This window comes from Microcaecilia unicolor, chromosome 3 (genome assembly GCF_901765095.1).
Source record: "Microcaecilia unicolor chromosome 3, aMicUni1.1, whole genome shotgun sequence".
Lineage (NCBI taxonomy): Eukaryota > Metazoa > Chordata > Amphibia > Gymnophiona > Siphonopidae > Microcaecilia > Microcaecilia unicolor.
In genome coordinates, this window is record NC_044033.1 from 110,943,930 (window position 1) to 110,959,930 (window position 16,001).

The window sequence follows — 16,001 nt, forward strand, 5'->3', positions numbered from 1 at the left end:
CATGTGGCAGATAACATGTACCGACACTGTTAGTAAATTACACCCCCCCCCCCCCCCAAATGAGCCGAGGTTTGCAATACTGTATGCAGAAGTGCCCTGGGTAAAAGCACTACACTTGTATATCCCCAGTGGGAAAGTTGGAAAATGTTTCCTACAACTCAGTAGCATCTTATGCCAGTGGTGTAGCTACGTGGGGCCTGGGCCCCCATAGATTGGCCCTGGAACCCCTGCCGCCAACTGGCCCTGGACCCCCCCCTCCCTCCGCCAACCCGCCGTTGCCTGCCTTTGCTGGCGGGGGACCCCAACCCCTGCCAGACAAGGCCCTCTTCTTTTCGCAAAAGGCTTCCGTCCGTATAAAAAAATCTATGTAGGAATGACAACGAGAATGTTTAAAAACGGATGCTAGAACACAGAGTGAACTTAGTGAGACAGAACATCAAAGAACCCATTGTCGAACATTGTTTGCAACTACAACATAGATTTGAGGATTTGCGTTGCTGTATTCTTGAAAAATTGGAGGGCAATCCAAGGGGAGGAAATAGATAACTCATGCTGCAACGAAGAGGCAAAATGGACATTTAAATTGAAATCACTAGAACCTGCGGACCTCAACAACAAAATTGATTGGCATGTATTTTACTAATTGGAATGCTAATCTTATTGGATGACGTCACAGCGCCATTTTGTTGTGAGGTGGGCAAACAGAATGTATGCGGACTGGTGTTAAGATCAATCCTTTATGTTATTGTTACGAGTTTTACAACTGAACTTTTATTTTTACAGAAAACTGGAAAGCTCTATAAGCATGACAAGCACTTTATGGTGAAACGGTGGCGCCGTCGGACATAAAGCTAAGTGCTACATTTATTGCTGTGACATTGAGTGTATATTCTTTTGCTTGCACCTGGCGCTTCCAGCATTATTATGTTCTTTAAGTAGTTCTAGTTGTATTTTTTTGAGGCATTTTATTTGCACATTAGAAAAAAAAAAGAAAAAAAAATCAGTGGAGAACCCCCCCCCCCCCCCCCCCCCGTGATAGAAACTATCAACGGCCATTTTTTTTGGCACGTTGTACACCTAGGACGGATGGTCTGATAGGTTCTGAGGGGTTTTCTCCTATACACTACATTATCACTATGTGATTGGCTATTTTGACTGGTGTGTTGTTTTGTCTGGTATAGATTTACCCATTGATTACACCAGTGTACCCCTGCAACAAATACTCTGACCCTTCTAACCAATTAGTTTGTGATTGTAGTTCCGTCTGCCTTCAACAATCCTGAGCTCCATCTAAACAATTGTCTGAGCAACTGAAAATAAAGTAACTTTTTCTTACAAAGTAGGGGAAAGCTATAAAATGCTTTCAACTAGCAATGTCAGAAACAACTAAGAAATGGAAGCTATAAGAAATATGGAAGAAAAGGCAACATCTAAAGACTAAGAAACGTCCAATAGAATCACCTTAAAATCGGTCAAACTTGCAAACCAGAACTCAAACATTACTGCAAATGACGCACTAAAAAAGTTCAGTTGATACTGAGGTAGCTGTCAACAAGTCTAAAGTACAGTGTTGTGTACAATAATGATCTGCACAGGAGTGTTATCAGAAGGAAACCTTTTCTATGCCCTCATCACAAGTCATTGTCTAAAGTAGGCAAAAGAAAACCTTGATGAGCCTGAAACTTCTTGGCACAAAGTGTTTTGAACTGTTCGCCACAACCACACAAGATAAATTTGGAGAAAAAAAGATAAAGCCTTTAAGAGAGAACACCTTGCCAACCATTTATCATGGAAGTGGATTTATTTTGCTTTGGGGTTCTAAAGATCCAATGGTAGAGGAAATATTGTGTGAGTAGAATGGATTCACTAAATATCAATAAATCCTAGAACCAGTGTGCTGCGGTCCCATCCCTAACCAGCAACTCAGCATTTAAATTTTTCTTCTGTAGCAGTCGGCAGCAGCGAGCAGCGATTCAGATAGCCTGCACAAGCCAACCCCTGAGTCTACTCTCCGACGTAACTTCCCATTTCCACATAGGTGGGAAGTATCAGAGAGTGGGCTCTGGTTAGCACAAGCAGGCTGTCTCGATAGTTACCTGCTGCCACCACTGCCACTAAACCATTGCAGAAAATAATGCAAGGCATACACCGGTGCTGTAGAGATGCATCGACTGCAAATACTGGGGATGCACATAACGTTGGTGTCTGTGCGCTAAAGGCAAGATCGACTGATGAGCCTTTTTTTTACCATAATTGTATGGATGATCATTGCACCAAACCTCCATACAGTATATATTTTGAGGGGGACATTAGCAAAGGGTGTCAAATTCAGGCCTTTGGTTTGGTAAGGGTTCGAAGGTCCAGTGTGGGATGATATGTTTGATGACACATGGAACCAAGTGCAGTTCATTGTTGCATCTGTTTTCAAATGTCACAAATGTTGAAGACGTATAGAAAGAACTTCTAAGCCTTACTTTTTAAAAAAATTTTAAAGATAAGACGGTGGTGGTGGACAGGGAGTATTTGTTTTAAAATTGTTACTTTTGAATGCATGTTATTTGTGGCTATAAAGATAACGCAATGATTAAAATTGAAATTATTTAAGTTTAAACACAATCTTAATACTAGTTTGTTAAATAACATATATCCTTAAAAAACTAATGGTGTGCCTTGACAATTTTGTACCTTGTCAGTGTGCTGTGAGATAAAGGTTGAAAATCACTATCCTAGATGCTAATGTTCTATAATCTACAAAGAAACTGACAAACTGGGCAACACAATAATAATGGATGATTTCAATTACCCCGATATTGACTGGGTAAATATAACATTGGGGCACGCTAGGGAGGTACAATTCCTTGATGAAATCAAGGACAGCTTTATGGAGCAGCTGGTACAGGAGCCGACGAGAGAAGGAAAAATTCTAGACCTAGTCCCTTAGTGGAGCGCATGATCTGGTGCGGGAGGTAAAGGTGCTGGGGCCGCTTGATAACAGTGATCATAATATGATCGGATTTGATATTAGCTTTGAAGTAAGTATACATAGGAAATCAAATATGTTAGCATTTAACTTTAAAAAAGGAGACTATGATAAAATGAGAATGGTGAAAAAAAAAAACTTAGAGGAGCAGCTGTGAGGGTCAAAAATTTACATCAGGCGTGGATGCTGTTCAAAAACACCATCCTGGAAGCCCAGGCCAAATATATTCTGCGTATTAAAAAAGGAGGACGGAAGACCAAACGACAGCCAGCATGGTTAAAAAGTGAGGTGAAGGAAGCTATTAGAGCTAAAAGAAAATCCTTCAGAAAATGGAAGAAGGCACAGACTGAAATAATAAGAAACAGCATAAAGAATGTCAAGTCAAATGCAAAGCGCTGATAAGAAAGGCTAAGAGGGACTTCGAAAAAAGATTGTGTTGGAGGCAAAAAAACACATAGTAAAATTTTTTTTAGGTATATTAAAAGCAGGAAGCCGGCAAAAGAATCGGTTGGACCGCTAGATGACCGAGGAGTAAAAGGAGCGGGTCAGGGAAGACAAAGCTGTAGCGGAGAGATTAAATGAATTCTTTGCTTCGGTCTTCACCGAGGAAGATTTGGGTGGGATACCGGTGCCAGAAATGGTATTTGAAGCTGACGAGTCGGAGAAACTGAATGAATTCTCTGTAAACCTGGAGGATGTAATGGGGCAGTTCTACAAACTGAAGAGTAGCAAATCTCCTGGACCAGATGGTACTCATCCCAGAGTACTGATAGAATTGAAAAATGAGCTTGTGGAGCTATTGTTAGTAATATGTAATTTATCCTTAAAATCGAGCGTGGTACCGGAAGATTGGAGGGTGGCCAATGTATGCCAATTTTTTAAAAAAGGTTCCAGAGGAGATCCGGGAAATTATAGACCGGCGAGTCTGGCATCGGTGCCGGGCAAAATGGTAGAGGACTTATTAAGATCAAAATTACAGAGCATATTCAAAACATGGATTAATGAGACTAATAGTCAACATGGATTTAGTGAAGGGAAATCTTGCCTCACCAATCTACTACATTTCTTTGAAGGGCTGAACAAACATGTGGATAAAGTGAGCCAGTTGATATTGTGTATCTGGATTTTCAGAAGGCGTTTGACAAAGTACCTCATGAAAGACTCCAGAGGAAATTGGAGAGTCATGGGATAGGAGGTAGTGTTCTATTGTGGATTAAAAACTGGTTAAAGATAGAAAACAGAGAATAGGGTTAAATGGTCGTATTCTCAATGGAGAGGGGTAGTTAGTGGGGTTCCCCAGGGGTCGTGCTGGGACTGCTGCTTTTTAACATATTTATAAATGACCTAAAGATGGGAGTAACTAGTGATGTAATTAAATTTGGTTGATGACACAAAGTTATTCAAAGTCGTTAAACCGCAGGAGGATTGTGAAAAATTAAAGATGACCTTATGAGGACTGGGAGACTGGGCGTCTAAATGGCAGATGATGTTTAATGTGAGCAAGTGCAAAGTGATGCATGTGGGAAGAGAAACCCGAATTATAGCTATGTTATGCAAGGTTCCATGTTAGGAGTCACGGACCAAGAAAGGGATCTATGGTGTCGTCGTTGATGATACGTTGAAACCTTCTGCTCAATGTGCTGCTGCGGCTAAGAAAGCAAATAGAATGTTAGGTATTATTAGGAAGGAATGGAAAACAAAAATGAGGATGTATAATGCCTTTGTATCGCACCATGGTGCGACCGCACCTCGAATACTGTGTTCAGTTCTGGTCGCCGTATCTCAAAAAAGATGTAGTAGAATTAGAAAAGGTGCAAAGAAGGGCGACGAAAATGATAAAGGGGATGGGACGACTTCCCTATGAGGAAAGGCTAAAGCGGCTAGGGCTCTTCAGCTTGGAGAAAAGGCGGCTGAAGGGAGATATGATAGATGTCTATAAAATAATGAGTGGAGTTGAACGGGTAGATGTGAAGCGTCTGTTTACGCTTTCCAAAAATACTAGGACTAGGGGGCATGTGATGAAGCTACAATGTAGTAAATTTAAAATGAATCGGAGAAACATTTTCTTCATTCAACGTGTAGTTGGACTCTGGAATTCATTGCCAGAGAATGTGGTAAAGGCGGTTAGCTTAGCGGAGTTTAAAAAAAGGTTTGGACGGCTTCCTAAAGGAAAAGTCCATAGACCATTATTAAATGGACTTGGGGAAAATCCACTGTTTCTCGGATAAGCAGTATAAAATGTTTTGTACTTTTTGGGATCTTGCCAGGTATCTCAGCCAAAATCCAGGTCAAAGTATCAGCCTGCCTGTCTGACATTGCTGCCTGGATGTCTCGGCGCCATCTGAAACTAAACGTGACCAAGACTGAGCTTATCTTTCCCCCTAAACCAACCTCTCCTCCTCCCCCATTCTCTATTTCTGTGGATAACACTCTCATCCTCCCTGTCTCATCATAACTCGTAACCTTGGGGTCATCTTCGACTCCTCCCTCTCCTTCTCTGCACATATTCAGCAGACTGCTAAAACCTGTCGTTTCTTTCTCTATAATATCACCAAAATTCGCCCTTTCCTTTCTGAGCACACTACCAGAACCCTCATCCACACTCTTATCACCTCTCGCTTAGACTATTGCAACTTGCTTCTCACAGGTCTCCCACTTACCCATCTCTCTCCTCTTCAATCTGTTCAAAATTCTTCTGCACGACTAATATTCTGCCAGTGTCGTTAAGCTCATATTAGGCCTCTCCACAAGTCACTTCACTGGCTTCCTATCCGTTTCCACATACAGTTCAAACTCCTCTTATTGACCTATAGTGCACTCACTCTTGCAGCTCCTCAGTACCTCTCCCTCTCATCTCCCCCTACATTCCTCCCGGGAACTCCATTCACTGGGTAAATCTCTCTTATCTGCACCCTTTTCTCCACTGCTAACTCCAGACTCCGTTCCTTTATCTTGCTGCACCATATGCCTGGAATAGACTTCCTGAGCCAGTACGTCAAGCTCCATCTCTGGCCATCTTCAAATCTAAGCTAAAGCCCACCTTTTTTATGCTGCTTTTAACTCCTAATCCTTATTCACTTGTTCAGAACCCTTATTTTATCATCCTCACTTTAATATTCCCTATCTCGTTTGTCTGTCCTAATTAGATTGTAAGCTCTGTCGAGCAGGGACTGGCTCTTCATGTTCAAGTGTACAGCACTGCGTACGTCTAGTAGCGCTATAGAAATGATAAGTAGTAGTAGTATTTGTGACCTGGATTGGACACTGTTGGAAACAGGATGCTGGGCTTGATGGACCTTTGGTCTTTCCCAGTATGGCAATACTTTTGTACTTATTAAAAGACTGGCTGTACATCATAATATATGGGGCTATAGGGTTCCCATGCTAATTTTTCAATTATAGAAAAAACTGTTCTTTTCTGTCTCAGCATTTTTTTTCATTCTGTTAGTTCTCTATGGGCTCCTTTTACAAAACCACGCTAGCAATTCTGGCACAGCAAGTGTGATGAAGCTTATTCAATTCTTATGGGATCTGTTGTATTTGCTGTGCCAGAATCGCTAGCGAAGCTTTGTAAAAGAGACTTGTATGTCTTGTCTGGATCGGACACAGGTTTTGCTTGGCAGTCTGTCTGCGTATTTTTAAATATTGAAAATTTGAATTTATTTACATAAAAATTTGACAGAATTCTGTTTACCTTGTAAAGCTGTACACGATGATCACCTCCCCTATGAAATAAAAAATGAGGAAAAGAAAACAATTAGGATGATTAACTAAAACACATTCTTCACTTTCATGAACAGAGTCTGAAACAAGGATCTTCTGATGAGTTTGCATTGTGGCTTCTGTTCATCTCACTATTATATACATTCAGTTGCTGCACAGAAAAAGCAAACTAGGTTCAATCAGGTTCTTTAAGAACCACCAGACAAGGCTTTCCTGTCACCTGCTGTCCACTTCATGAAACAATCTTCCAGAGCATTGAATTCTGCTGCAGTTACTTCCCAATTGACAGAAATTTGTTTCACAGTCCTGAATAAGTAACTAGTAAAAAGGCCCGTTTTGTAAACAAATGAAAACAGGCGCTAGCAAGGCTATAGAGAGAGTGAGAGTGTGTATATGTATGTGTGTCTGTGTGTGTGTGACACAGAGAAAGTGTGTGTGTGTGTCTCTGTGTGAAAGATTGGTGTGCACAGGTAGGTGAAAATGAAGAGACAGCAGTGAAATTTTACATAGGACAGCTGAACCATTTGAGGCGTGTTTGTGTGTCTGTGTGAGAGAGTGTGTATATGTGTGTGGGTGCGTGTGTGTATGAGATAGAGACAGTGTTAGTGTGTGTGTGTGCGTCTGTGTGAAAGAGAGTGTGAAAGGGTAAGGTCAAAATGAAGAGACAGCATTATAATTGTACATAGCACAGCACAAACATTTGAGGCAGTTCTTGCCTTATCTCCCTTGTCGCCCCCTCCATACCCAACGATTCGTTCCTTGTCTTCCATCCCCTCTGTGTCCCATCTGTATGTGTGTGTGTGAGAGAGAGAGAGAGAGAGAGAGAGAGAGAGAGAGAGAGAGAGAGGTGCTAGCAGTGCCTGTGATAGTGGCAGGTCAGTTGCTCATTATAGCCAGTTAAGAGTGAGAGTGTGTGTGTATGTGCTGGTTTTATTTCCTTCCCTCCTATGCTCACCGTGTCCGTTGTTTGTGTGGAGATCAGAGATCTATATGGTCCTTTTAGCGTTGCTGTTGATGTCGCGTAGCAACTGTGTGCTGCTGGTTTTCATTGTTCTGCGATGTGTCTTATGTCACGTTCCGTTGCTTAGTAACGGGTTCGCGATGCGATTGGTTGAGTGTCATTGGTCCGCCCTCCACGTCATGACCTCTGATGCGGGGGGCGGGGCCAACACTCATGGGCGAATTCCTGGTTTCACCACCATGCATTTAGAATGTTGGGACTTGTGGAGGCTTCAGAATGTTGGAGGTGCGTTTTATATAGAGAGATAACGAGAACAATTACTTGTGAATTTTACAAGTAGTTAGGTTGTAAAGGCTGAGTGGTTCGTGAAGAGAAGTTCAGAAACCATAGGGTATCCTAACAAGGTAACATGTAGCAAAAGAGAAGTTACTCAGTAATAATTGTGGGTTCTCTATAGAGAGCAGGATGAATCGCATCTGCAGGTGGGTGACCTTATCCTGACAGAATCAACACAGGATAGCTCTCTCACAGCTCAGAAATAACTAAGTTTTTTCTGAACATACATGGTACTTCCTACACAGCTCCTATTCCACAAGTTCTCTCAGTCTATTACAGAGACTAAAAATCAACTCCCCAGGAAGGTGGTTGTTTGATTTATCCTATTGCCTATGGTGGATCTCTGCTACAGGTAAGCAATTTCCCTTTCTCTATCAAAAAGCAGGATAACTTCCCTACACAAGAAGGGAATCCCAAGCTGAAGGTCACTCTACTTATATTTAAATGTAGGAACTGTAGGGTAATGAGGAATAGATATACGAAGAGGAGGAGAAGTTGACTATTAACTGAAAGGGCCCTGCAGAACTTGACCAAATGCATTGTCTCCTCAAGACATGCTGTCCACACACTAGTGAGATCTGAATGTGTGAATGGAAGATCATGTTGCAGCTCTTCATAATTCTTTAACACACACTGAGCAGAGATAGGCAACTGATTTTGGCAGGGTTCTGACTATATGTACCCTCACTGAAGCAGTAAAATATACAGTTTGCTAACCAGTTTGATAGTTTGTTGGCTACTGAAATTCTGAGTTGACTGATGGTGCAGCTGTATTATTTTCAGATTGTAAGCCACTGCTTCCATGCAGTCCTTGCTCCTCTGTGTGTAGGGTATACTTCAGATTAATTAATGTGGAATGCAGTTCCCACTTTTTGTGGAAATGTGGATTGGTTTGAAGAATAGCCCTGTTGTGCAAGTACTGAAAATTTGGCAAGTAAGACTAGTGGCTGAATCTCGCGTATCCGTTGAGCCAAAGTTATTTCTATTAAGAAAAGAACTTTTCAAGATACATATTTTAGAAGAACCAACTTCAAAGGTCTGAAAAATGGGCTCATGAGCTGAGGTAGGAGTACATTAAGGTCACATGATGATGTTTTAACTATGGGCTACATGTGCCACAGTCCTTTCAGGAACCTTGATACTGGAAGAAGTGATGCTGGCTTCCCTTCCACTTTTGCACTGTGTACTGCTTTTGAACCTTTACTAAAAAGGATACTTAACCCCAAAGATGAAAGCTGGTAAAAATATTAAGGAGAGCAGACTTTTCTAGAGATACACCATAGTGAAAAATTTTCACTTGAAGTTGTATGAGTTTCTTTTTTTGATTTATAAAGTTTTATTAATCAAACAGGTTGACAACATTCCGGAACCATAGGTTCCCTCAACATTTCAACTTACAAATATATAAACATTTTTCCGCAAGCCTCTTTTTCTCCTGCCTCCCATCCCCCCCCCCCCCCCCCCCCCCTTCTCTTATTTCTTTGGTTTATCCCACCCTCTTCATTAAATTTCCCCAACCAAAAAAAACTTTTCCAAATGTATCCATTCCTCTGCATTGGGATTAAGACGTCCCTTGCGTCTATCAGTCATCTTTTCCATAGCAGCTACCAATCTAAATTTCTCTACCCATTCTGTCTTTGTGGGTCCCCTGGTTTGTTTCCATTTTAGTGCCACCATTGTTTTTGCAGCGGCCAGACCCATACGCATTATTCTGCTTTGCCACTTCTTCCCCCCTCTATTTCCCCAACCCAAGAGACACCATTTTGGATCGCAGGGGAACAAGATACCCACCAACTTGGTTAAAGCGAATGCTACATACCTGTAGAAGGTATTCTCCGAGGACAGCAGGCTGATTGTTCTCACTGATGGGTGACGTCCACGGCAGCCCCTCCAATCGGAATCTTCACTAGCAAAATCCTTTGCTAGCCCTCGCGCGCCGATGCGCACCGCGCATGCGCGGCCGTCTTCCCGCCCGAAACCGGCTCATGCCGGCCAGTCTCATATGTAGCAAGACAAAGAGAAGGGAAGACACAACTCCAAAAGGGGAGGTGGGCGGGTTTGTGAGAACAATCAGCCTGCTGTCCTCGGAGAATACCTTCTACAGGTATGTAGCATTCGCTTTCTCCGAGGACAAGCAGGCTGCTTGTTCTCACTGATGGGGTATCCCTAGCCCCCAGGCTCACTCAAAACAACAAACATGGTCAATTGGACCTCGCAACTGAGATTGACCTAACAATTTATCCAACTAACTGAGAGTGTAGCCTGGAACAGAACAAAGACATCTCCCGGACAAAGGCCGCAAAAGACAGACTCTCGGGAGGAGAAAGCTGCCTTTCAGGGGAGGGAGTGGGATCCGAAGGAAGGCCATCAGACTCCTCGTCAGAGAAATATCTGATGTCCTCCTCCTCCTCCCACGAGGCCTCACCATCGGTATCAGACAGCCGATCTCTGAAAGCCTTCAGAGCGTTCCAGACCGCTCGTAACTCCAGGAGATTGATCTGCAGATCGCGTTCCTGGAGGGACCAGCTTCCTTGGGTGTGAAGCCCATCGACATGAGCTCCCCACCCCAGGAGAGACGCATCCGTGGTCAGCACTTTTTGTGGCTGAGGAATTTGGAAAAGACGTCCCAGAGTCAAATTGGACCAAATCGTCCACCAATACAGGGATTTGAGAAAACTCGTGGACAGGTGGATCACGTCTTCTAGATCCCCAGCAGCCTGAAACCACTGGGAAGCTAGGGTCCATTGGGCAGATCTCATGTGAAGGCGGGCCATGGGAGTCACATGAACTATGGAGGCCATGTGGCCCAGCAATCTCAACATCTGCTGAGCTGTGATCTGCTGGGACGCTCGCACCCGCGAGACGACGGACAACAAGTTGTTGGCTCTCGTCTCTGGGAGATAGGCGCGAGCCATCCGAGAATCCAGCAGAGCTCCTATGAATTTGAGTTTCTGCACTGGGAGAAGATGGGACTTTGGATAATTTATCACAAACCCCAGTAGCTCCAGGAGGCGAATAGTCATCTGCATGGACTGTAGAGCTCCTGCCTCGGATGTGGTCTTCACCAGCCAATCGTCGAGATATGGGAACACGTGCACCCCCAGTCTGCGAAGTGCCGCTGCTACTACAGCCAAGCACTTCATGAACACTCTGGGCGCAGAGGCGAGCCCAAAGGGTAGCACACAGTACTGGAAGTGACGTGTGCCCAGCTGAAATCGCAGATACTGTCTGTGAGCTGGCAGTATCGGGATGTGTGTGTAGGTCGTCCTTCAAGTCCAGAGAGCATAGCAATCGTTTTCCTGATCATGGGGGAGAAGGGTGCCCAGGGAAAGCATCCTGAACTTTCTTTGACCAGATATTTGTTCAGGGCCCTTAGGTCTAGGATGGGACGCATCCCCCTGTTTTCTTTTCCACAAGGAAGTACCTGGAATAGAATCCCAGCCCTTCTTGCCCGGATGGCACGGGCTCGACCGCATTGGCGCTGAGAAGGGCGGAGAGTTCCTCTGCAAGTACCTGCTTGTGCTGGAAGCTGTAAGACTGAGCTCCCGGTGGACAACTTGGAGGTTTGAGGCCAAATTGAGGGTGTATCCTTGCTGGACTATTTGGAGAACCCACTGATCGGAGGTTATGAGAGGCCACCTTTGTTGAAAAGCTTTCAACCTCCCTCCGACCAGCAGGTCGCCCGGCACTGACACTTGGATGTCGGCTATGCTCTGCTGGAGCCAGTCAAAAGCTTGTCCCTTGCTTTTGCTGGAGAGCCGAGGGGCCTTGCTGAGGCGCGCGCTGCTGACGAGAGCGAGCGCGCTGGGGCTTAGCCTGGGCCGCAGGCTGTCGAGAAGGAGGATTGTACCTACGCTTACTAGAAGAGTAGGGAACAGTCCTCCTTCCCCCAAAAATCGTCTACCTGTAGAGGTAGAAGCTGAAGGCTGCCGGCGGGAGAACTTGTCGAAAGCGGTATCCCGCTGGTGGAGCTGCTCTACCACCTGCTCGACTTTTTCTCCAAAAATGTTATCCGCACGGCAAGTCGAGTCCGCAATCCGCTGCTGGAGTCTATTCTCCAGGTCGGAGGCACGCAGCCATGAGAGTCTGCGCATCACCACACCTTGAGCAGCGGCCCTGGACGCAACATCAAAGGTGTCATACACCCCTCTGGACAGGAATTTTCTGCACGCCTTCAGCTGCCTGACCACCTCCTGAAAAGGCTTGGCTTGCTCAGGGGGGAGCTTATCCACCAAGCCCGCCAACTGCCGCACATTATTCCGCATGTGTATGCTCGTGTAGAGCTGGTAAGACTGAATTTTGGCCACGAGCATAGAGGAATGGTAGGCCTTCCTCCCAAAGGAGTCTAAGGTTCTAGAGTCCTTGCCCGGGGGCGCCGAAGCATGCTCCCTAGAACTCTTAGCCTTCTTTAGGGCCAAATCCACAACTCCAGAGTCGTGAGGCAACTGAGTGCGCATCAGCTCTGGGTCCCCATGGATCCGGTACTGGGACTCGATCTTCTTGGGAATGTGGGGATTACTTAATGGCTTGGTCCAGTTCGCCAGCAATGTCTTTTTGAGGACATGATGCATAGGTATTGTGGACGCTTCCTTAGGTGGAGAAGGATAGTCCAGGAGCTCAAACATTTCAGCCCTGGGCTCGTCCTCCACAACCACCGGGAAGGGGATGGCCGTAGACATCTCCCGGACAAAGGAAGCGAAAGACAGACTTCTCGGGAGGAGAAAGCTGCCTTTCAGGAGAGGGAGTGGGATCAGAAGGAAGACCATCAGACTCCTCATCAGAGAAATATCTGATGTCCTCCTCCTCCTCCCACGAGGCCTCACCATCGGTATCAGACACAAGTTCACGAACCTGTGTCTGAAGCCGTGCCCGGCTCGACTCCGTGGAACCACGGCCACGGTGGGAGCGTCGAGAGGTAGACTCCCTCGCCCGCACCGGCGAAGCTCCCTCCGCCGACGTCTTCGGGGAGGCTACCGCAGTCGGTACCTGTCGGAGACCTCACCCCGGGCAAGGGGCCAGCCGGCGCCTCACTCGACGGTACCAGTGGCGCAAGCACCCCCGGTACCGGAGGGGAAGGGCACAACAGCTCTCCCAGGATCTCTGGGAGAATGGCCTGGAGACTCTCGTGCAGAGCGGCTGTGGAGAAAGACATGGAAGCCGATGCAGGTGTCGATGTCAGAGTCTGTTCCGGGCGTGGAGGCTGTTCCGGGCTGTCCATAGTGGAGCGCATCGACACCTCTTGAACAGAGGGTGAGCGGTCCTCTCGGTGCCGATGCCTGCTGGGTGCCGACTCCCTCGGCGACCCAGAGCTCTCGGTGCCGACACGGGAAGGAGACTGATGTCGATGCTTCTTCGACTTCTTGGGACGAAGCATGTCACCGGAGCTTCCCGGCACCGACGAGGAGGACGTAGAATCCAGCCGTCGCTTCCTTGGGGCCGAGGCCGAAGAAGGTCGGTCTCGGGGGGGGGGGGGGGGGCTGTACCGCAGGAGCCCTCAGGGTACGGGAGACCCACCCGAAGGCTCACCGCCACCAGCAGGGGAATGTACAGCCCTCACCTGCACTCCAGACGAAGCACCACCCGTCGACCGCGACATCAGCACTAGTGGAGGTCCCGGTACCACCGACGCAGCCTTCGATGTCTCAGCCCCGATGCAGAGGGTCGATGCCTCGATACACTCGATGCAATCGCGGCCGAGGATGAAGGTCTGGACGCTGGCGACGTCGATGCACTCGATACTCCCGGTGCCGATGCCGACGAAGAGCCGGAGAACAAAACGTTCCACTGGGCCAATCTCGCTACCTGAGTCCGCTTTTGTAAAAGAGAGCACAGACTACAGGCCTGCGGGCGGTGCCCAGCCCCCAGACACTGAAGACACGACGCGTGTCTATCAGTGAGCGAGATTACCCGGGCGCACTGGGTGCACTTCTTGAAGCCGCTGGGAGACTTCGATGTCATGGGCGGAAAAATCGCGCCGGCAAGATCAAACTCCCGTAATGGCGAAGATGGCACCACAAAAAGGGGAAGAAAAAACTTTGAACTGAGGCCTCAAAGGGGCCTACCCGACGACGAAAGAAAACTTACCGGGGCAAAAACTAGAAATATAGGAAGGGACAGACCGAAAAGGTCTCCTTCCGAAAGGATTTTTTTTTAATTTTTATTAGCGAAGTCCAAAAAAGACGCGTGAGGTCGACTTTTCGGGGCGCGAACGGCGTAACACTACCGTACCGAGCGCGGACAAAGAAGACTGGCCGGCACGAGCCGGTTTCGGGTGGGAAGACGGCCGCGCATAGCGCGGTGTGCATCGGCGCACGAGGGCTAGCAAAGGATTTTGCTAGTGAAGATTCCGATTGGAGGGGCTGCCGTGGACGTCACCCATCAGTGAGAACAAGCAGCCTGCTTGTCCTCGGAGAATGAGTTTATTACTTCTTTCCAGAACACCTGTAAAACTGGACATTCCCACCAAATATGAAAATAGGTGCCCTTCTCCTTCTTACATCTCCAACGGTGTCTGAAGCATTGGGAAACATTGCCTTTATTTTATCTGGCGTATAATACCATCTACTCAATATTTTATATGCATTTTCCTTGATAAGGACACAAATGGATGCTCTCTGACTTCCATACATATTTTCCGCCATTCTGCTTCTGTAAATTCGGTCTCCAAGTCCCGCTCCCATGCATACATAAATGGCAATTTTACAAAGTCCCTTCCCCTGATATAATCGTAGAGTTTAGTGATCCCTTTCCCTCTCAGGTCTATATCCCCCCACAGATTTTCAAACTTTTCACTTTAAATTGGGCCCTCTTTCATCTCCTTCTCTTTATAATATAATCTTTCACCTGAAGATATGCATACATGTCCGTCTCAGGCAGGTCATATTCCCTTCTAAGGTCTGTAAAATTTTTAATTAAACCATTATCCAGGAAAATCCCGGACTCTAATCAAACACTTTTGGAACCATGTAGCAAATACCCTACAGTCCCTCCCTCCTGGGAATCCAGGTTCCTGGATAATCCAAGCATAGTAGATTGTGCTGGGATCCCCTTAACCTTTTCTTGAGCATTCCCCACAGCGTAAGCAGATGAGAAACAAAAGGGTTTAACGCCATCTTCTTATAATTACTTCTGTAGAGCCCCCACAGAAGGGCGTCAAGCCGCCCCCACTGAACAAAAATCTGTTCCAACCTAGTGATAGGCGACAGATCCACTTTGCTCCATACTCCAATTTGTTTCAGCTGAGCTGCCCAGTAATACCAAAGTATATTTGGCATACCTCTTCCTCCTTGCTCCACCGCCCTCCATAGGGTCTTCCGGGACAGTCTAGCTTGCTGCCCTCCCCAAACAAACCCACCAGCTCTGTTTGTATCTTCTGTAGCTCCCCCTTTGGGACTGGAATTGGTAGGGTTTGGAACAAGAACAATAATCTAGGTAAAATATTCATCTTTATGGCTGCTATCCTGCCCCACCAGGACAGCCAGCCCATCTTCCATCTACTTAGGTCTTTTCGTATTTCTCTGATTAGGGGAACATAATTCAACACATACAATCTGTCTAGGTCACACGGAATCCAGATACCCAAGTATTTAAAACTAGTGGTACTACCCTGAATGCAAGTGTCTCCCCATCTGCTCTTTTTCATGTTCTGATATTGTTATTCCCATATTTCAGATTTGTCTAAATTTACTTTGAATCCTGACAATGCTCCAAATGCATCTATTTCCCGCACCACTATAGTAATGTCAGCAATGGTGCTCCCACATAGAACAAAATGTCGTCTGCAAACAATGCCATTTTGTGATCCCTCCCCCCATCCTAATCCCTTTAACATCCCTTAATTCTCTAATTCTTTGGGCCAGCGGCTCTATCGAGATCGCAAATAGTAGTGGGGACAAGGGGCACCCCTGGCTAGTTCCCCTTTGAATAGCAAATTGATTTGACCAGCCCCCATTCACTTTAATCCTGGCCACCGGTGTTTGAGAACAAGCCTTTTACCCATCC

At 46.1% G+C, this 16,001-nt stretch overlaps 1 protein-coding gene across 1 annotated transcript in view; it reads right to left on the reverse strand.

The window, feature by feature from the left end:
- Positions 1 to 16,001, reverse strand: part of ABHD12 (abhydrolase domain containing 12) — a 324,548-nt gene that overhangs the window by 71,572 nt on the left and 236,975 nt on the right. The window contains 1 exon segment of the mRNA XM_030196277.1: positions 6,675 to 6,705. Coding sequence (XP_030052137.1) covers positions 6,675 to 6,705 — 31 coding nt within the window.